At 38.0% G+C, this 21,836-nt stretch overlaps 1 protein-coding gene across 1 annotated transcript; it reads right to left on the bottom strand.

Moving 5' to 3' along the window:
• Nucleotides 1–6,283: 6,283 nt before the first annotated feature.
• LOC141906742 (unconventional myosin-Ia-like) lies at nucleotides 6,284–21,836 on the bottom strand. The gene is made up of 29 exons (XM_074796053.1): nucleotides 21,725–21,836; nucleotides 20,918–21,177; nucleotides 19,312–19,427; nucleotides 18,864–18,958; nucleotides 18,511–18,615; nucleotides 18,369–18,415; nucleotides 18,122–18,185; nucleotides 17,176–17,189; nucleotides 15,547–15,735; nucleotides 14,964–15,117; nucleotides 14,717–14,835; nucleotides 14,190–14,342; nucleotides 13,807–13,911; nucleotides 13,620–13,682; nucleotides 13,151–13,198; nucleotides 12,488–12,682; nucleotides 12,210–12,324; nucleotides 11,924–12,042; nucleotides 11,767–11,834; nucleotides 11,191–11,407; nucleotides 10,950–11,099; nucleotides 10,706–10,774; nucleotides 10,417–10,578; nucleotides 10,120–10,251; nucleotides 9,889–9,995; nucleotides 9,668–9,806; nucleotides 9,406–9,558; nucleotides 9,167–9,309; nucleotides 6,284–8,647 (listed from the first exon to the last, which is right to left on the bottom strand). The coding sequence occupies exons 2-29, from the start codon at nucleotides 21,044–21,046 to the stop codon at nucleotides 8,518–8,520; spliced, it is 3,300 nt and encodes a 1,099-aa protein (XP_074652154.1). The 5' UTR covers nucleotides 21,047–21,177; nucleotides 21,725–21,836; the 3' UTR covers nucleotides 6,284–8,517.

Raw genomic sequence — 21,836 nt, 5'->3', positions numbered from 1 at the left:
TCGAGCGATGATTGTTTCGTCATCTGGTGCATGTAAATGCAAATTAATTCAGATATCCTTCAGCGCTCGCTACTGAACGGAAGGAAATACTGGTCATATCATTTTGGAGGCACAACTTCGTGGATTCGTAGTCTCTGGGCGATGAATAGAGAAATTGCTGATTACCGAAGATAAATAATTATCAACTCATTTTGTTTGGTCGAGATGCGCAAATATTCTGCGCTGCGATGCGAGAAATTCGATGAAAGAGGTCAATGCTTCGAGGCATAAGAAGAAATTATTAAATGTGTTCAAGGTATGTTTGTTTACCTGTTGGTGCACGCAGAAGCAACGGCACAAGTGAAAACAAGAAAACTAGCTTGGAACTTTATTGACGCCTCGAAAGATAAGATGCGCACATACTGCTTGATATTGTCGACAATGATACCATTAAGGTTCAGTAAAGTCATATTTGAATTTTGAATATATCGACAATGGAAATGACCGGCAACCAGTCTAACCCGATGTTGATGACGTGCTGCGCATCAACCCGCACAATCGCCAAAATGCTACTAAAATTCATCCTAGAAAATACATGAAAATTCACGAACTAGAAAATAAGAGTCATTAGATTTAATCAAGTACAAAATAAACGCCGAAATACATATAGTTGCATATAATTGATATTTTGAAACGGAAATTAATGACATCGTTGTGCTCATCGAATCACCACACTCTACGCAAAAGTTTGCAATGTATAAATACATTTTTTTAATGGATTTCATACGGCGTCGAAAAATGAATAACGTCAGGATGAAGTAGTGATGGAAAGTCCTCATCATACACCAAAACATCAGTAGTATGAGTCGAGCGAAAGAACCATGCTGATCTGATCTCGCGCACAGTTGACGCCGCCGCACAACGATCCAGTTTTTCGTTTCGTTCGGGTGTTTGGGAAGATTCTATACGATGTCATAAACTGCAAACGCAGCAATATCTTTCATAGATAAATATTTGGTCTTCCTTCGTTTGGCAGATTACCAACTGACAAAATTAGATCTCATCAGCTACCGAACTGAACGCTCTGTTTGAATTTATGATGCGACGCGTCTTTTGAACCTAATACCGACCGTTTTACCCGATACGCTCATATGTCGCATATCTAATCTATTTATGCGGCTACCAATTAATCTCGTATGTATTTGTGTGTACGATTCTTGTCGGCTTGTCAGCTTCAGAATATATGATTTTAATCGCGTATTAGTTCGACGTTCATAGTTGATAATTATTCGACTTCCTAGTGTGCCTAAGGTCTGCTACTCCAAATAGACGACGACGAATTGGCACATGAAAAAAGAATGCCCTTTAATAAATGTGGTAGCTAATACTTCTAGCGAATTTCACCTGCTCAGGATCTGCTGGCGGTGGGAGAAGACTCCTCCGTGGTACAGCTAAGTGCGCTCTCTTGGGGCTTTGGGCAGATTACATATAAATATATGGGCAATCACTCGAAAACGAAGGTGGGTAAACGTAGAAAGGTGTCGTCAGCATCTGCTCCTACAGCATGATCGATCGATTGATTGACTGATGGATTGATTACCGTGTTCCCAACAAACTATGCGAGATCTCTTATACGGTTTTACATCACATCATCTCATACATCCGCAGAGAATATATCGATATTGACAACTAATTTTTTTTTGCAATATTAGATCGGTCATAAGGGGTTCCCTGATCATATCACGGCTGCGAAACTAACATTATTTATCAAATGTGAGAGTCAAATGGGAAATTATTTCGTTTTCGAATATATGTCGATTCTTTTCATCTCTATCTCAAAGGGACACGTAGAATAAAACTAATTTGATGGATTTTCGTCGTTAGTTTGTTTATCCACGCTTACTGCGATGAATTTTAATATTTTGCCTTCAGGAACGTGAGGGCAACGTCTTCTTGAAGATTGTTACATTTTACGCGAGCAGCAACAGAGCTTCTTCGCTACTGAATTGAAAAATTGATTCCCAGAAAATAAGTAATTAAAATGGAAACTCGAAGGCGGTCTGCAGGTTGCGACCATCGATTAAGTGACAATCAGTTAACCAACGCCTCAAATATTCTGCATATACAAAGAAGCGATTTAAAACTGTAATAATGACATATTGTCTGAGTAGAGGGTTCAGATATTTCGCGTTGTCACATCGCATGGTAATTCCACGGTTAAAATAATATTTGACGTGGTTGAAATATGAACAAATTCAACTATTCCAAAATCAATATCCAGAAACCAGATGTTCCGTCTAATTCTAAGCCCAGCTTTATTTGAATTCATAACTACCAGTCACCACACTGTGCAACTAAACACAGTTTATTATACTGACCCAAGGCTCGCATCGCGTTCCATCAGTCGACCTTTCCGAAATGAAATCTTGATAATCAACCATTATCCAACCATAGATATAACCCATTTTAAAGATTTACAGATTTAACGTATCTTCGATCTATCTACTCGTGCCGGAATTGTCATCGCGCTAAATTAATCGTGTATTGCTAATTTCATCACGTTTTACTGAAAAAGAGATGACAACTACTGCGCACGCACGCGATATTAAATCCACAGATATACACGGCAAATATCAACTTCGATCGTGAATATAGTTGAATGCGCTAAAAGGAAATCACCGCAGTGGTTATCAGTTTTTCATCTCTTTTCATTAATGATAGTAGCGCGAGACAAAGATACAGATGTTACAGTCCGCTTGCCACGGTCGCTATGTAATAGACGTGTATTAGTATGTCGTATATAGGCCTACATATTATTGGTGAATTTATTGGTAATTTTGTAACGTCGAGCATAAATATGGAGAAACTCCGGTGAAGTGAAAGTGAATCACGAGAGTCAATGCTCGCAGTGTATCAGCAATAATCGCCTGGGACATTTTCAACGTGAAAACGTAATCAATTCCTTGTTTCAAAACGCCACTATAGATTCCTAACATAGCCAGTCATCAAAATTATTTCGTTTTCCAATCGTAAAACAGTAACTGCCAGTTTAACGATTGGAAACGAATTATTTTTGAGTAAGCTACATGAAAATGAATCCCCTGGCTAAAACAGTTACGTATGCCTATCTGTATTTCGATTTCACATTTCAAAATCAAACCCCCTTCTTTCGTTTCCGACAAGTGTGTTGGGTTTGTAAGGCACAAAGAATTCAAATAGAAATTGATTGATCAATCAAATAAATAAGAGGGATTCCTCTTTCGATAAGAACAGTTACGTATATGAATCGAGGAAGTATTTCATTATTCCACTTATGAACAACATCTTTGAGATGGCATAGAGTAGGAATAGGTAGCTGAACAAGCGACTTCACATGCCAGAAAGTGGGAATCGTATAGAATCCATAATGCGATAGTTCATGTATATTGTATTGTATTGCGTACTGAGATTTTCTTACAAGTACTTACGAGATGCTGTTGAACGTTTGCACGTCAATACACTTCACATATTCCACTCTGTTATAGAGACAGCACGGGCAGATTCCCAATGATAATTGTAGCGCCAACAGGCCTCGGCTTTCCGAGAAACTGGAACCTTATGAGCGCACGGAACGCATTTAAATCCACGCCATCGAATTCACCGTCACGATTAGCCAGAGGTCTATCATGTGTGTATTGCGACTCGCGCGAGTGTCGTCGCATCTGTCTCTCTCAGTACTGATTTAACGCGGCTGATATTCACTTTCGTCGGTGAGTAAGTACCACACTACTGGTGATGAAATTCTACACATTACCTAGTGCAGTTGCGCAGATTTGGTGTTAATATGTTTCTCAACATGAAATTGAGCTCTTCTTCTTGTGTGTGTGTGTTATACGGTCATTATAAGATTGAACGGAAGACGTTTTCCCTCATTTCAAAAACATGAGTATACATACCACACATATATATATATGCAAAACTTCTTTTAGAGGATAAAGAACGCCATTTTGGAAATATAGGGCCAGATGCTGAAAAAAATTGGTCAAACATAACCGGCGGATAAATACCACTTTAACAATGCACCTTTGATTGTCATTTTTCCACTAGTTAACTCTTAACCAACTTTTGAGCAACTGGCCCATGGATGTTACATGATATGTTTTTGAAATTTAACGAACATATTGGATCACAGACAAGTGCTTTATATTTCTCAGTTTAAGAGAAATTATATTGACATTGGCAACGTTTACGAAACGATTAGAAAGACATACGATCTTAGTGCTTCTCGTCAAACTCGTAACAAGTAAACAGTCGAGCTGTGCCTTTTCAGGATAATTCTGAAATTGAAGTGCTACTTTCGACAGCTTCACTGAGATTACATTTTTACTACATAAAAATATAAACATACTAACATTCCTATGCTTTGGATATTTGATATAATGTGTGAATTAGGCAAATTTCTTCGACATATTCCTTCTTTCATTACCTAGCCCGTTGCCAGGGAGGGGTGGGAACGCATCCCCTCGCCCGATGAAAGAAAAGGTCCGCAATTTGCCAATGAAAGAAATTTCTGTTAAGATATGTTTTATTCAAAAGTGTCTAATTCACATCTAGATAATGTATGTATTTCTTGTTACAAAAAAAGTCGAAATTAAATCTAGGGGCCGCACCGTAGGCTAGAAATGCTGATTTGGTTTAGGCCCACATGTGGTTTATGTCCATTTGTAGTTTATATCGCATCCCCTTTGAAGGGGCTTGACTACATAGAAATTCACACCTGATCATATTCTCGTCGATATAATGTAAAATGGACTACGTTTAAGTCTGGAAGAAATTTGAATCATGTAATATGTTGAATAGAGCTTGTTATAGTGCGGTATGCAAGTCAGGGATTTTTCATAGAACTCAATTTATGGATGAAATAAATCTTTTTCTCAGTGATATCAAATTTAAATATGAAAATGGAATGGTGCAAATATTGAAAGATATTACTTTTCCATTATCTCGTATTATTAAATGATTTAACATGGAGCTGCTGTTATTAAGCTTTCGATGCGCTATCTCTCGTCTATGGACCGCCGTGAGTTGAAGCACTCGGCGCTTATATCTGATTTATGAGACACGGTTGATTATTAGAACGCTTGCATTTTGTTTGAAAATAAATCAAACCTGGGCAAAATGCATTAAATACGTAATGAAAGTTCGACGATTAATGAACGAAACGAATTGAATGATCTACCGCGTTTAATATTCATCGTAACTGCACTTTCGTATCGTTGTCGGCATACTGAGGTTCAGATCGTGATTTCTCCAGACGATTCCGCTAAAGACGACACGTCACGCGGTCGGTCCCAAATGAAGACATGTTATTCCGATAAGAACATCGCGAGTAACAGTTAAAAATGTCGTCACCGCAATAGGATTTGATTTCCAACGGCGAATCTGCGGTGAATGTCTTTAAATGAGATCCCCCGGCGATAACGGGGCTGGGAAGTTGTTTCAATCACAAATTCTGAGCAAATCACTCGAGGAATGTTTTGGTTTCCGTCGACGAGTAAAATCATCTTGATTGGATTTCGGCGGCAAAAAACTAGGTCTGAATACAAGGAAGTGGGCTGCGCTCATGCGAATGTCTTCACTGTCTGATATTTCTGTCGTTATTAAACTAGGGGTCCAAAGACACCATACCCACTTGGTGAAATACTTGACAATCTGATAATTTAAATTTTCAATACCCCTTTAATGAACGAATGCAGTAATCACTGAGCTTGACACGATCATACGGAAAAAAACTGGGTACCCCAATTCGCTGATAGGAGAAACATATATGTCCTCTAACATATCAAATATCAGACTATTCGTTAAAACTTGCAGATGTCTAGGATAGATACGTATAAGCTAAAATATCAAGGCAATCCATTGAAGCGTCTTCAAATGCTCCCAAAATAGTTTCGGCACAGTGTTTTACGAGAGAACGCGAACGTATGACGTGTGTATGGCCTTTTGACGTGACGTCAGTACACTGCAGTACTTTCCGTGACGCGTAGAAGCAGTTTCACAAGTAACTGCATGCCTCTGCACGTAGTGGACGTCCTGAGTATGTGAACCCGGGGATTAAGACGTTAGTATACATGTACTCGTAAAACCTGGTGCCGAAACTCATTAACTGGAGGATTCCGAACGCTATGACAGACGACAAGAGCGAACGCAATAGCACGCTGGGGTAGTTAGGTCCCTAGAAGCTAAAAACACGAATAAAAAAGATACATATTTGAAAGGAAGGTAGAGTTTATTCGATACACAGAAAACATTCTAAATCGTACACTAATCAAAAACCTCGTTTTCTTACTTCTCCAAAAATCGATGAAAAAATTACTCGACAGAAATTCCTGACAACCCGATATTCAAGTATATATATGAGCAAAAATATGAGTACGATTTTCAAGGGAGAGAAAATTTCAATTTGCAATTATCGTAGAATTATATATATGTACATAATGTAGATCGATCATTTGCACGAAAGAATATCACCACCGAGTCGCAATATAACTCCGGTAGGCAAAATACCTAGCTCTAGATCTACAAGCACCAATATTCTATCAGTTCGTCAAAAACATTTTTTTTTCTGTAAGAAATTATTATCCCTAAACCGAAAATACGAAGGCAAGTTAATAGGCATACAAAAAACATTTCTTTAAAGATCTACTTCGAAATGCAATTTTCAAACATGATTCTAGCAAATCGTTTAAAACCCAATCCATACCAGGCAGTAAATACACTACAATTGATAAGTACACTTAATTAGCATGACACGCGGGTACGTTTCAAGTGGTTAATCTATAATGTTGTCATGGTTGGCACGTATGATTAAATTGAATACATATACATTTATATCATATATTATATATTATATGCCATACAAGTATGTATATAGAATATAATGCCATGTGTGTGTGTCGAGGAAAAGTGCATAGAATAACGGGTGAAACGCTTATAAAAACCTGACAAAAATATTTTCCCCTAGAATACTTCATTTTCTGTTTTGCTACTTCTAGTTCCGTAGCCTTAAGTAGAAAGGCAAAATCAAGTCAATTCCATTATTTTTAAGTACCTTATACACAATCGTTTTAAAAAATTGGGAGATTAGATACGTACTATGTACTATTTTTAGGCAGGTTTCGATTGGTTTTTACCGATTCTTTTCCGGCGCGTTCGTTTCGACCACAACACGCTCTACCTATTCTGGAATAGCATAATCTGTGAACCTGCTAGAGGCGACCGGGAGAGTTTGTAATCCGGAATATGTATTGTTAAGCCGGTATATGTTCAATCGAAACCCGCCTGAGCAAACTACCAGAAACCAGAAGCTTCAAATTTGGTTAAAAGGTTTACCAACTTTTGAGTTCTGGCCCCAGTGGGATAATATAGGGCAGACTCTACCAACCACGAGTGATCTGATCAACTAGTATATGAGATATATTGTTGAAGAGATATATTGTCCAAACTCTAGGTGTGTACATCACCGAACTCTGGTATCATTTAAAACAACAGAGTTTCACGGTCCAAAAATACCCGAATGCAAAAAATGCAAAAATATATCCGATCGTCTACCTGCAAAACGCTAGCTACTTAACAATTTCTAAGGCAAATTTTCACTCACACAAAAGGAAAACAAAGGAATGTTTACAATAATAATATAATCATAATAAAGCAATTTTACGTATCATATGTTTTGTAATAGCTACAATAACATAAATAAACAAATCAATACACCATCAACTAAAATAGCACATCATTAGGTAAATACATCGATAGACTGACGATTAATAAACATATCGAATTAAATTGGCAAACTTCAATCAAGCTATCTTTTTCATTTTAGTGGCTATATTTTCATAGTTGTGTATCCATTACACCCATCATATCGGTGATACATACTATTATAGGTTTTATCAAAATGTCTTGTAAACTGGGTCCCGATCAGTACTGCGTATGAAATTACCCTGTTTCATCGTGATTTTACTACAATTATTACAAGCATTTTACCAATATCATGATCAATAAAATAAGCGTTGCGACGTTAAAGTAGTTAAAGCTCTACCGCTGATTTTCGGCTTCTTCGAAAACTATGCAAACGAAAAATCGACGCTTCTAAATCTAAATCGATTTCCGATCTATTTCTCTTTTCTCAATCTCAATCTTTTGTCGATTTTTGCTCTATACTATTTTCAATTAAGCGATCGTCAGCTAAACCGTAAACTGAATCAGTATAATCTAACTAAGAGATCATCTATTCAAAATCAATGTCAGCTAAATAATCTTCATACATCGCTATTCTTATTAAGCACTTCTCACGATCTATCCTAATCAACCTTAAGTAGCAATCGGTTACAATATCAAGATCACAATCTTCTTAGCTTGCTGCTCTTCGATCAAAATACATGTGAATACATAATAGTAGTAGTAGCACCTGGAGACAGACAAGGTAAGACACGAATACCACGCTGAACCACACGAAAAAACATCTCTGCCACCGAGTGCGGGAGCCGGCAAAAAATCTCAGGGCTCCATGATTTCAAAACGGTGGCTTTTGCGTACGAGTTTGTAGAATCCCGGCTGCAGGTTCAGTTCCTTCATCCCCGATTGGAACGATATCTCGACCAGTGAACCGCGGAACTCGGCATGAAACCTAAAATGAAAATTAACAGCAGGTACCGTAATACAAAGCATCAATAATCTGATTACACACATTAAACGTACAGCAGTGATTATGACAAACTCAGATATAACGGATTTTAGCGCTTCGACCTAGGTACGACAACTTCTTACAGGATACAGCGAACAAGCAGTTGTAACAAACAGATTTTCTGGTCCCCTGGAGCCAGTTGCTCAAAAATTGGTTAAAGATAACCATCATCAGGGGCCAGTTGCTCAGTGGTTGGTTGAAGATAACCGGCATATAAATACCATAGTAACAATGAACTTTTAATTGTCACTATATCAACTAACTATCCACTGGTTAACTCTAAACAACTTTTGAGCAACTGGCCCCAGATAAATGCCATAGTAACGAGGAACTTTTAATTGTCACTATGTCAACTAACTATCCACTGGTTAACTGTAACCAACTTTTGAGCAACTGGTGCCTGAAGTTCATTGTAACAGGGTTTAGCTGTATTTCCCATTCGAATACTATCTTAAAACTTACTTGCTCGCAATTTGAACCTCGGGAGGTTTGTTAACCATATTTTGCACGGTCAAATAGATTTTCGAAACGATTTCCATCACGTGGTCGCTGTCCATGAATATGTCGCCTTTCTTACTCGATTGTACATTCTGATTCTGATCGGGCTGCAAATAAAAACAGAAACAAAACATTCAACATTTACAAAATGCGAGGATAAACCGGTGATTATGGCACAATTTGTGAGAAGTAGCTTACGGCACCTTTTTCATGTGAATAACCAATAAACGATCGTTGTAAGGACTCGTCGATAGTTTATCGATCTGTTCAACGGGTATATTATACTTAATATTCATTGTTCTCTGTTCGACCAGCAGTAGAGTAGTAGTTGTTAGCACCATTAATCTTGACACAACCTATACCATACAAAAATACCACAAAACATTTAGTGAGAATGATTATCTCTATGCTTTACAATTTCGACATTTTTACAACATCACTATTTTTCTACGGTTTGAAAAATACCTTTGCATTTTTTCGATTAATTTTGTTGACAATATCCGCGAAGACGACGTGACAGTTTCCCTCCAGACTTTCGGACAATTTCTGCCATTTCAAGTGCTGTCGAATTCTGATGTAGTCGCCTTTAAACTCGTGGCTAACACTGGAATGGTAAAGAAATGTATACATACTGCTTTTTCTTTGTTGCCTCCATAATAAATGGGGGGTTTGTGTGTAAACTGTACCTTGCCGCGTAGCCATCTTTCTTATTTTTGAACAGATCACTCGTGGTCACTTTCTCTCTCATCGCGTATCGTTGCCCTTGATCGAATTTACCGCGATATTTTTCACACTACAAATAAAACAATGACAGCACGATATAGTAGCAATCACAGTCGAGGTAAGTAGAAATTGTTAAAGTTATGACTTTCCAAATTATGCAAAAACTAATACATGAAACAATTAAGATTACTTACCCGCCAGCGATGGTAGATAATTTGAAGTTCATTAGAAACGATCTGGAATCGCGGAGAAGGCATGGGCCATGATTTACTCAATGGAGACATGCTCGGTAGATTATCCCGCAATTTCAGCAGATAGTTCTTTTTCTAAAAGACAAAGAAGCGATTGCCCACTAACTCCTCCAGTAGAAACAAGCAAAACTGAAAATTTTCTTCTGACAAATTTATGAACTGTAACATGTTAACATAAACGTCATAAGCTTAAACGAGATATCAGGGCCTGAAAAAAGCTTGAAGTATGCCCGTACTTACAATAGCATTCACTAAGAATCGTCCGATGATCGGACCGGCGTGTTTGCGGAAAAATTTCGAGTACAATCGTCGAACAAGCCAGCCGCGACAGAAACGGTTAATCACACCCGCCGCCCACTGACACTGACGCTCGTATCGTAACTGTTTCAACAGCTTACGAGCCTGTAAAGTAAATAAACAAACGTGATCATCATGAACAGACTGTGAAATAGCTTTTTGGAGTTAAAAGGGATGCAAAGTCAGCAAATTAAATATATCTGAATCCATTTAGATTTATCTAGACTCTTACCATCCATCCTCGACAACACGAAGCAACTACCGTCACGGCTTTCCGTTGGTTTTTGTATTTCGTTCGAGCCTGAAACAAATCAAAAACAGAAATATATACTCGAGGACACCCATTAAATATTCGATTACCAATGTTTGAGTACTACAGATCCTTCAGTGTACCTAAAGTATGCATTTCTCAGTATAATGTACTAGCTACGCAAATTTCTGAAGGTTTAACCCGCGCGAAAGAAGTGATTACTTACAATCCATCCTTTCACACCAGCAGCTATAAGTATTTGGCACTTTCGAACGTGTTGATAGCGTTTCCAGTTGACGTACCCCCGCCAGTTTTTCTGCAATATGGTCGCCAGGAAATGCATGCGTTCTCGTCGCTTTTCTTCCAACGAAAACAACTGTAAATCAACGAACGAACAATCCGGTCAAAGCGTGTGTGCCCGACAACGACGACAAAAAAACAAGAATACTCCGTCAAAAATGATTTACCGTTTTTGGGTTTCGAATGAATAGTTTCGTTTGTCCGAATGTATAATCCTCCTTACTGATGCCTTGATAGTTGAGGATTTCACCGACGCCGTCTTTCGCTGTCGATGTCCAGTTGGGCCACGTGGCGCGCGCTAACATTTTATACCGACACAAGAACTGATTGTAATCTTGTCGGTACGCATAACCAGCACGACGAACTCTGATATTCTCAACTAGTCTGTATAAGTAAATAAAGAACGAAAATCTTATTTAGTAAACAAAGCCATTCTGTACCCAATTCCACCATAGCTCTAGCGTCAAATTTGACTCGGCATCAGTTTTAACTTAAAACTTAAAACCTGGATCCGGTTCAACAGTTGTGAGTTAGCGTTAACTCATAGTTAAAATGAGTTCATTTTCAATCGATTTACTCACTGTGGAACTAGATTCCAGGTGGAGGGGCCTGTCACCTATAGTTTATTAAGTCAAAACTAGTCTCAACTAAACTGAGCCCAAGAGTTAAACATTTGAGTCAAACCTAACCCGCAACGATGGAACTGAATCTGGGATCACTGATAATTTGTGGGCGTAACCAACCCTAAGTATCGAACTTGATGACGAAGCAATGGCTCTTCTACGAATCCGGCACGTTTACTTTCATTCGGCTGAAAAACATTACAGTTTCAAGGTATTTATTTATACAGTTCTGTACGCGAACTGTTCTTCGCGGACTGGTTTTATATACGCAACTTACCTTAACACAACGTATATAGTTAGGGTTCTTAGAGAACAAATTCAACATCAGTTCATCGATTGATGCTTTCAACTGCTGCGCTAACGTCGGCGGACGTTTTCGCAAACCTTTCGTTCGGCCTACAATAACAACATTTCCGTAACATCAGAACTACTCACAAATACATGTAGCCCACGTATTGGGCAATATCTTTAGGCAAAAAGATCACCAGTTTTTGGCCAATAACCATCTAGGAATGGATTTGTTCGTTTGGTGAACTGGCTTAGTCCTGCAGCCACATACGTACCTTCGGGAAAGAGAAATTTCAGCAACGGATGATCACAACTGTACATGGCTCGGCTTAAATCTTTAAACAGCAAATCATTGTTTTTATCGATGAATCCCGACGCGTGATAGGTTACCTACAATATGAATATTCAATACAGAAATCAATTACTAGGCGAAGCAAATGGCATTGTCTTGTCTAAAAAAGTTTTTATTTTGTTATAGCTACATAATCATAATTGGAACGGATGCAAATCCTCCCCTTTTAACGCACACAGTGATGACAATGTATTTACTCACAGCTCCGGCGTAGTGCTGTAATCTGAAGGCATCGTGCGGCAGGGACTTGTCCGACTGGGTCTTGCGACATTTCCTGCTTTCGTAATGCGGATGAAATTCGCAATGATGATTCAACTTATCGAGGAACGTCATATCACAAACTTTACCCGGCCGCATGCATTCCTCGTCTAATATGCACAATATTCCTACGGGGTGCTGCAAAAATCATACAGTACCACAATCTATTATAGTCTACTACAGCGCAATGAGGTAAACATTGTATACAGCAGCCACCAAATCTGATTTTTGCCCTTAAAACAATGCGCAAGCCAATCAAAATATGTTGTTAATATCTATTCATCGTCTTTGAATATTTCATAGAAAACAATTCATTAACGCAGGATAAAATCTAAAGCATTTGAGTTCTTGATATTTGGTGAGGAGCCACAGGACAGGCTGTTTAGAAAGTATGGCGGTGATGGGTTGATATTAGCACAAAAACCTATGAAGTGATTTTTTTCTGCAGCAGTGATAAAACACAATTCAATGACTTACAACTATTCGGGGTCCGATGAATTGAGGTTAGAGGGCCGATACAGAATGAAATTCGTTATTTCTTAAACAATTTGATGAGAGATTTAGAATATGCAGGGGTCATGTCCACGTATGATCAGTTCTACCTACTTTACTTAAATTTTCATCCACAACGCATCTAGTTTTCTGAAACGGTCCCTGCGAATGTTAAGACAATGAAAAAGACATTCGTGTGAGAAACTAACAACAGAACGGCGGAACAAGTGAAATGAGTTACACACGACGCAGCTACCAGACCGGCAGAACGAATAAATCACGACCACAATCGCTTTCCATACAGTGAAAAAGCTTAAGACTGATAGTAAACAATTTACAATCGGGCGATTAACACTGATTTAGTATTTCGAAAGCAGAGTCCGTCAGCATTCTCAATATTTCTTATCAGTGTCGATGAATTAGTAGCCGGTGTCTAGATACAATTGTCAGGTGTTACAGAGTTAGACGATGCCAGTTGTTGTTACATAATTTCATGAATCCATCCATGCTCGAAGAACACTTAAATATCGATAAAAATACCATGCTCTTTTTTCAATTATCGAATCATTTTATTTGCGCTTACCTTCTCGATGAGATCGCAAATAACAGCGTTGTTGAAATAGTCCACGTGCACCCATTCGATACCCTGCAATTGACGCATGAGCAAGGGTAGATTCATATCATCACTCTCTCATTACATTTGACCTGGGCTAACGCTAAAAAAAACTGGGCTAAAAAAACTCACTCCTACTTGGGTATCGCACTCTTACCTCTTTCACATATTCTTCTTGTTCTTCTTTCAGCACCAACTCGATGAATATTTGCTGTAACTTTTCATTACAATAGTTTATAATGAACTGTTCAAAGCTGTTGTGCTGAAAAAATTCACAAACAGTATGTTTAAAACAGTATATATGCTTATCAGTGTTCTATGAAAATTTAAGTAGAGAAATTTAGCTTAATCCGTATGATTTTGATAACTTAAACTTTGCTATACTGGGCCCAAGTTCATAGACTGGCATTGACTTTAACCCTTGGGTTAACTTTATTGATAACGAGTTAGCCACTGGGTTTAAGATAGCACCGTCTATAAACCGGTCCGAAGTGTAATCAACATCAATCCTGTAAAATGCTGCATTCGACGGTAACATACTTCGAATATTTCGAAACCGTAGATATCGAGGACGCCCATCACTTTGCGCTTGTCTTTTGTTTTAACTCGGATGCTCTCATTGATTTTGTTGACGATCCAAGAGAATAGACGCGAATACAGCGCCTTGCACAACGCATCGCGAGCATAACTTCCCTGAAAGACAATGATATGAAAATTTACAGTGATGATATTTTGAATTCCAAGTGAAATCTCCATTCAACTGTTGAAACAGGATCATGAACCTAAACGGGTGTCATCGATCAGAAAATTCTCATACAAGAAAGCGAAAACTATGGGATTTTATTGATCGCATTCAACTATGGCCGCGAATTTCACTCAAAATGGGGTTCTGCATATTATTCTTGATCAAGATAACTAAGTTAATACCCAGTGATACAGGCAGTAAGATAACAAAATAAACACCCATTTATCACAAACTGTAAAAGGAACTGTTTTAGTTGAAAAGGCAATAAATAATTGATAAGTACTACTTCATGAATTTATCCTAAACATGTCTATATACTTACATCCGAGGCATTCAGATCAACTTCGACTTTATCGTCATTTGTTTCAACTGACTTCCTCGTTAAAGCTTGGTACAATATCTGATCGTCGGCTTTCAACAGTTCGCATACGTCATCAAGCTCTGAAATACGTCAAGTAACGTCAAGCAATAAGAAGTCAGTGATAATGTCATAAGTAAGCCTATTATATATTCGATAGCAAAACTGCACTTCTAAAAATCCTTTTTAAGTAAACTTCGTTTAAACAAACCTTTCTGGTTGATGATAGAACAGCTTTCCATTCCGTGATGAGCTTTGTTGACTTTCTCTTCGAAATCGAGATTTCCTAGTTTCAGAATACTTGCCAGCAGAGTGAAAATGCCCATGATTTCCACCTCGGAAAATCCGATTATCTCCATAGCTTTCTAAATCAATGCAGAAACAAACAAACCATAGCGGAATCGATTTAGGAAATGATGCTATCAATGAATGATGATATGTAGGCCTGATTTCCCAATGCAGGTAATCAATCGTAGCCCTGCAAAAACTGATGTATGATTTCTAGTTTGCTATTAATTAGGTAATATTTGGTGCAGGGTTTCGTACTGTAGCAATTTTGCAAGGCCATGAAGATTGAACCTCCAAGGGAGGATGGATTGATGGGAGGGAAAACTTTGTGAAGATTTTGGTTTTCCATGAATACAAGTGGTAAGTACTGGTACAGGCCTTGCGCCTCGCTTTAGTAGTTTGAAAAACAAAGTCAGAAGCTTCCACAATGGAGGATAAGATAAAACCAGTCACCTTCATTGAGCTGCCTTCATTGAATAGAAGCATGAAATCCAAAATATCTATACCTTAGTGATGAGGAAATCATGGCTGTCATTAATTCCGTTGTTCTGACAGCTACCGGCGAGGTAACGATGATTGTTCAGGGAATCGTTTGGTAATTTCAATTTCTCCAACAGCGACGGATCGGCGCCGTTCAACAACTGGTAGAATATGTGAAAACTTCTTTCACCTTCGCTTTGATGAACAACCCTCGACTGAAATTGATAAGCGATGACAGTAAAGATGATGAACTTTGAAATAGGTTCAATCATAGAGAATATACATACCGGTATGCCCGTGGATACACCAAAAAGACAGTAACCTTTTTACTCGCAATCTTATGGACTTAACATCGATATGTTTCCCCTGGCCTTGATTATTAAGAGATAGGGACCTTACCCCAAAGACGGGCTAGTTTTATGGACAGATTTTGCTCCATGAAAATTTTGGGAAATTTTTTCTTCGAAGTTACAGACTCGAATTATATATCAAGCAGCCTCGGTAGCTCAGTTGGATAAGGTGTAATGCTATTTCATTTACAATCAGTGCTGAGTGACAAGCGGGTTCTGCTGGCCGCTTAACACATTGTGCAGGCAACACTTCAAAGGCCGTCCTGCCGTGAGGTTAAATGAATAACCCAATAGGGTTAGTCTTGAGAAACCAAGATCCAAACGACGTGAAGCGAGATTTCTGCCATCTCAGAGGGATCGATTCATCGGGACATTGCTTTGTCCTTTGAATGAAGGCTCTGTTTTTTATGTAGTATAACCATAGCCCTATTATAATTATTCAATGTTGTGCAGGATACGTTGACAACAGGCGTAATACATGATATATATACGTATATGATATTTATATAACTGTTGTGCAGATACTGCAAATGCGATGTCTTATATACAATATGAAGTTATATATTCAACATGACGTGACGTATTCAATATATCGAACAAACGGTGAAGTTAACTTGAACATGAAATCAATCATAAGTGGGAATTCAGAATATCTATTTAGGACTGGATGCCCCAATAGAACCAGTCGAATTGTTTCATATGCAATATATGATCTTTGATCCAGATATATCTAGGTTTGTAAACACGTGGTTCTAAGATTCTGAGCATTTGTAATGAAACGTATACTAGATGTACAATTCAAACCGGACACTTTCAAGTATGTATAAATCTCATGATTTTATTAGCTCAAGTAGCTACGACACGAGACATGAACACAATGCGGGTCGAACAGATATTTTCACCCACACAGAAATATCGATACACCAGAGTTACGAAACAAACCACACTCATGCAAATATAATTTAAAAAATCACTACAAATCATTTTTTACAATCGGTTTGCGATAGATTTTGCGTGGAGTCGAATAATTAACAAAATCAATGTTCAAGAGATGAAATGAATTTTATCGTACAATGTACATCTAATTGGAACTCAAGACAAGAAAGAAGATTTAAAGAATTTAATCGATTTTGTTAGTTTTAACGAGTCATGCAGATCTTGCTAAGTATTCAGTGACTATTTGAGCTGCAAATAGTTCTTACTTTATCCATTCGGATTAGAACACAAGTGAGATTAGTCATTAAAGTGCAAACTAGTCATCAAACAGACCATGCAGCACAGCATGCAAACCAACCTACTACATACCTTCTCTAGTAAATCTGTTCATAACGACAATAGAGAGCGACAAAAAGATGATTAAAGTAGATCGCAGTTAAAAGTAGACAGTTACATGTATCCGTACTTCTGCGCAATACAGAGGTTGAGAGGAAGAGGAGAAATGAAATACAGCGTGAATGGAGCATATCCAGTGCAATCAAATAATCTGTCTACAGCGCCGGCTAGATGAAACACTTTACTATCCGTATCATATTGACGACCTCCTCCCAAAGCAGAGATTCAAACTGAAGGCATCGGGATGTACCCCAATTCAGTCATTTTCTAACCAAAGGGGCTTGTCACATAAAGATGGGGGTCCTAATCTTTGATTCAAACAGCATCCAAGTAACACCTATATATAGGTCGTACCGGTACCCGAAATATCGTTGTAAATTAAAGATTTGGACCCCCCAGCTTCATGTGACAAAGCCCTAGTACATCTCAGCCTCAGGTCATCACGTTTGAATCCCTACAAGGAATGATTTTTCAATAAATGATAAGAAAGCCCGTCAATGTTTGAGTTTATTCAAAGACTCTTAATTGAAAGAAACTTTGTATTTTTTGAATTTTTTTTGCAGTATCGCACATCTGCCAACACCAGACATCGGCTTTTAGCACCAATACTGCCAAAATGGTGCCGTTTCAATAAAAAGTCTTTAAATATAAATCTCAAATGGTATAATACCCTACCCTAATACATCTTTGATTAATAATGATCAGCAAAAATTGTGTATTGTGTGCCACACCACTCTCTATCTCACAGGTAGTGAATTTCAGGGTATCTTATACAGTCATGCAGAATAGTTTCCTGATTTTTATCAACACGTATTGTATGTGCAAATCTTCGGTTTTAATGATTCGTTTTGGCGAATTCCAGACACATGCTATCACCTGCGTAAGAGAAGCCCGAACTCTTCGGTAAAAAAATACTTACAATTCGTGATCAGTCCACCGATAGGATCACCTTTGAAATCAAATTCGATATCCATGTATTTACCCTGCAAAAGAATTTGACCCATACTAATATGAAATGTTCACCAGAATTTCAAGACTTTCGTCATTTTGCGGAAGTTATTTTAGTACTATCAGCGAGACGTGAATTTATAACATTTCGGAAATTCATTTTCTAAGATAACTGATTCTGATATAGCGAAGACTACAGATTCGATATGTCTACTCACGAATCTGGACGAGTTGTCATTCCTGTTTGTCTTCGCATTCCCGAAAGCTACAACGAAAATGAAAGGATACAATATACGTGTATACAAACTTGAGATGAACTCTCGAGATCAGAAGCAGCTAGAATCATTAGACAGAACAGACCTTCCAAAACTGGATTCGATTGCAGTAGTTGTTCTTTCACTTTGTCGATGTCTTGCCCTTTTCCCGATACAGCAGCCACGTATTGCATGATAATTTTACTCGCCTCTGTATCAAAAAAGAAACATACCGAAATGACTCTCTGCCAGCATTCAAAGCACAGCTCAAGACATTTCTGTTCAAGTCAACATCTTCGTCTGGAGAGCGCCTTTGATAATAGCCCTGCTATTTACAAGGCGCTATAGAAATTTACAATCCTATCCTATCCTATCCTATTAGGCCTACCGCTGACGATATCAATCTCTTCACAATTCGGTTAACAATCCCTATACACCATAGTTGCATGACGCACGTACCTGTTTTACCTGATCCACTTTCGCCCGTCACGATCACGCACTGGTCGAGATTTTGGTCCCTCATTGACCGATACGCCTGGTCGGCTAGTGCATATCTACAAAAACAAAACGAATGCATCGACTTATTCGCTGGGCATTTGCGGATCCCGGAATATAGAACAGAGGGACCCTAGGTCTGATCAAGGTACATGAACAGTGAGTGCTGTAGGAAGGAATCCTTGAAGGTGGGGCCCTCCCGAGAAAAGTGGAAAAAACTATCACTTTTTGAGTATCTAGAGTGATTCTAAGACGAAATTACCACGTAATGATGTTATCTCGGCAGAAAGTAGGGGAAGGGGTCCACCTAAATCCACCCCTGCTGGGACTATAAGTTAAAACAAAGAGTGAGCATCTGTACTGGTATCAAAATTAAAGTAATTTTGTGAATGTGAATAATGCTATGACTTACATGTGAGGAGGCAACTCGTAAATATTGCGCCCTCGATATTCGTTTATGAGTTCAGGTGTGTAGAGATTCAACTTCTTGTACGGATTCAGTGACACGACTACATTCCCGATATACGTCTGAAATAAACAAAGAAACAACAGTAAAAAACTAAATACAAATATAGGTAACTAGAACAAAATTCACCACTTAATTCAGCCTGCACAATCACCTCATTGAACAGCTTTCAATTGTTAAAATATGAAAATGCATCTGAAATTCTTGTTTGGCAGATATACTTTTCCACTAGAAAGGCAACAGGTTTACACATGAATTATTTTCAGGCAGTTTTCCTCATCAATTATTGTCAGTCGTTACAAAATCTCTATTATGAGTACGAATTTCTATATTTTCAATTCAATGTTATAAGCATTTAAGCCATCATTTGGATAAGTCATCGTATAATAGTTAAGTCATCTCTGCTTTTGATCGCGGAATTATTAATTCACTGAAAGTGGGACTGCATTGATACAATACATAGGCCCAGAGTACGTCGATATATTTCATACATGTATTTATCAGAACACTATATGAGAAGGTCAATTTGTTTTTAACATCCGGCAGGTTGGTAAACACACCAAGTTTTTTTTTAGATAGGCCTACGTAATGCTGTCATGAGTCCCTCATCAATAAACTATCTGTCAACAGTCAATCGCAGTGTTACCATAGTAATCATCAACCACACCCATAATACCAAATATCATAATCAACGGATATAAACTATAAACACGGTTTGAAAGAGGGTACACAGGGTCGTTATTATTTCTATTTCGACCATTGTTATAAACAAAAATGAATACGACAGTACGGAATTAGTCGAGTCTGATTTGTAGTAGGGATATAACCTAGGAACCGGTTTTATAGATTGGTAACTCAGTTCAATTTCAATTGAGTTAGCTCCCAGGTTAAGTTAATTCCAATCTAGAAAACTGGGCCTAAAATTCAAAATATATCAGAAGCTAGTTAGAACCTGAAAGTGGGACTGCATTGATACAATACATAGGCCATTCATCATACAATACCGAGGCCGGGTCATAAATAAAGTCATAAATATCTTGTACGAAAAATCAAATTTCACTTGGCACAAAAATGTTGGTGTTTCTTTATCCAATTCTGATGAATTATTATAATATAGGCCTACAAATTTGCTTAAGATAGCATAACCCATAATTTCACAAAAACCTTGGCAACTCATTCTAACTGTTTTAGTTTAGCTTGTCTTCTGAAAATATGACGACAGCCTCTAAGAAAATATGACCATTGTGATAGGGCCTATATTGCATGGGCATTTCCAGGGGCTTTATGAGACTTATTCAAAATCTTGGGTGCTCCATTTATTCAACTTTCTATTAAACAAAGAAAAAAAGGTATTTCTCCTGATTGACTTTTCTCATTAATTAGGTAAGACCCTCAGATCTTGCTTTGAATCCTTCCCTGCATTGAATTTTGAAATAATATATACCAGTCTATTCTATACGCCTATCATAAAAGAAATTGAACAGATTCAGATATACGCTAGTTACCACAGACATAACGACAAAATTTGAGAAAATAGACACAAACTACTCACATAAATTTGGTCACTGTAGAATCGTTTCTTCAAGTTGTCGATGACCGCTAACTCTGTTAGTGGATCCAGTAATATCATATCACTCACTCCGACAATATTGTCCAATATGTCTACGCGATGGAGAGCCATATTTGTAGCCTAGCTAGAACAGGTGCGTCTATAGGCTGTGTAGGTTTGTAGACCGTTGTAAATCTACCGGGTATGCCTTTTCGTTTCGATTCAATCCAGGGCGATAGAAACGCTCGTACAAAAATCTAACGCTGAAATAGCGAGAAAAACTCATACATGAACGAACACCGAAATTCAAATAGGCCTCGTTAAAAATCAATTACAACGGTAGAAAACGGAATAACCTAAAAATGATGCTAGAACATTTTGTCAAAATTAAGTAGGCCTACATAACCACTAGGTCTAACGGATCTAGGGGGTCTAATTAAAACCCTGCTTAGGGCCTATTTGATTTCTACGAGATTCGGGAAATCCCATTTGTATTCTTTCAGAAATCTTCGAAAAAATGCATCCAAACAGAAATTTCCAAGTATATATAGTGTCGATTTTGCGAACTAACAAAAGACGCAGCAAATTTTAGTCGAAGCTTATATATGTACCAGTATATAGTTTGAAGTGTAGTGAAATCACGAAGCCCCTCATCAGGAGAGTATAATTTCATTGGATTTGGAATGGAGAAAGCTCAAGAAGAAGGATTGTCCTAAAAAGTTCACGCTTCTTGAACTTGTTGAAGAAGCCTTATTAGACTCATTTGGGGAGCTCCGATAATTACTACCTCTATAGGCCTATAGGGCCTACCTGCCGCTGCGCTGCCCTTCTTCCAACTAGGTCCAAATAGAAATCAATTCTTATTAAAAACGAGTAGCTATCTTAATGACAAAGCATCATAAATTTTCCTGTTAAACTGAGA

Source organism: Tubulanus polymorphus, chromosome 6 (assembly GCF_964204645.1).
Source record: "Tubulanus polymorphus chromosome 6, tnTubPoly1.2, whole genome shotgun sequence".
Lineage (NCBI taxonomy): Eukaryota > Metazoa > Nemertea > Palaeonemertea > Tubulaniformes > Tubulanidae > Tubulanus > Tubulanus polymorphus.
Note: the sequence above shows the minus strand (reverse complement) of the source record. Positions and strands in the feature narration are given on the sequence as shown.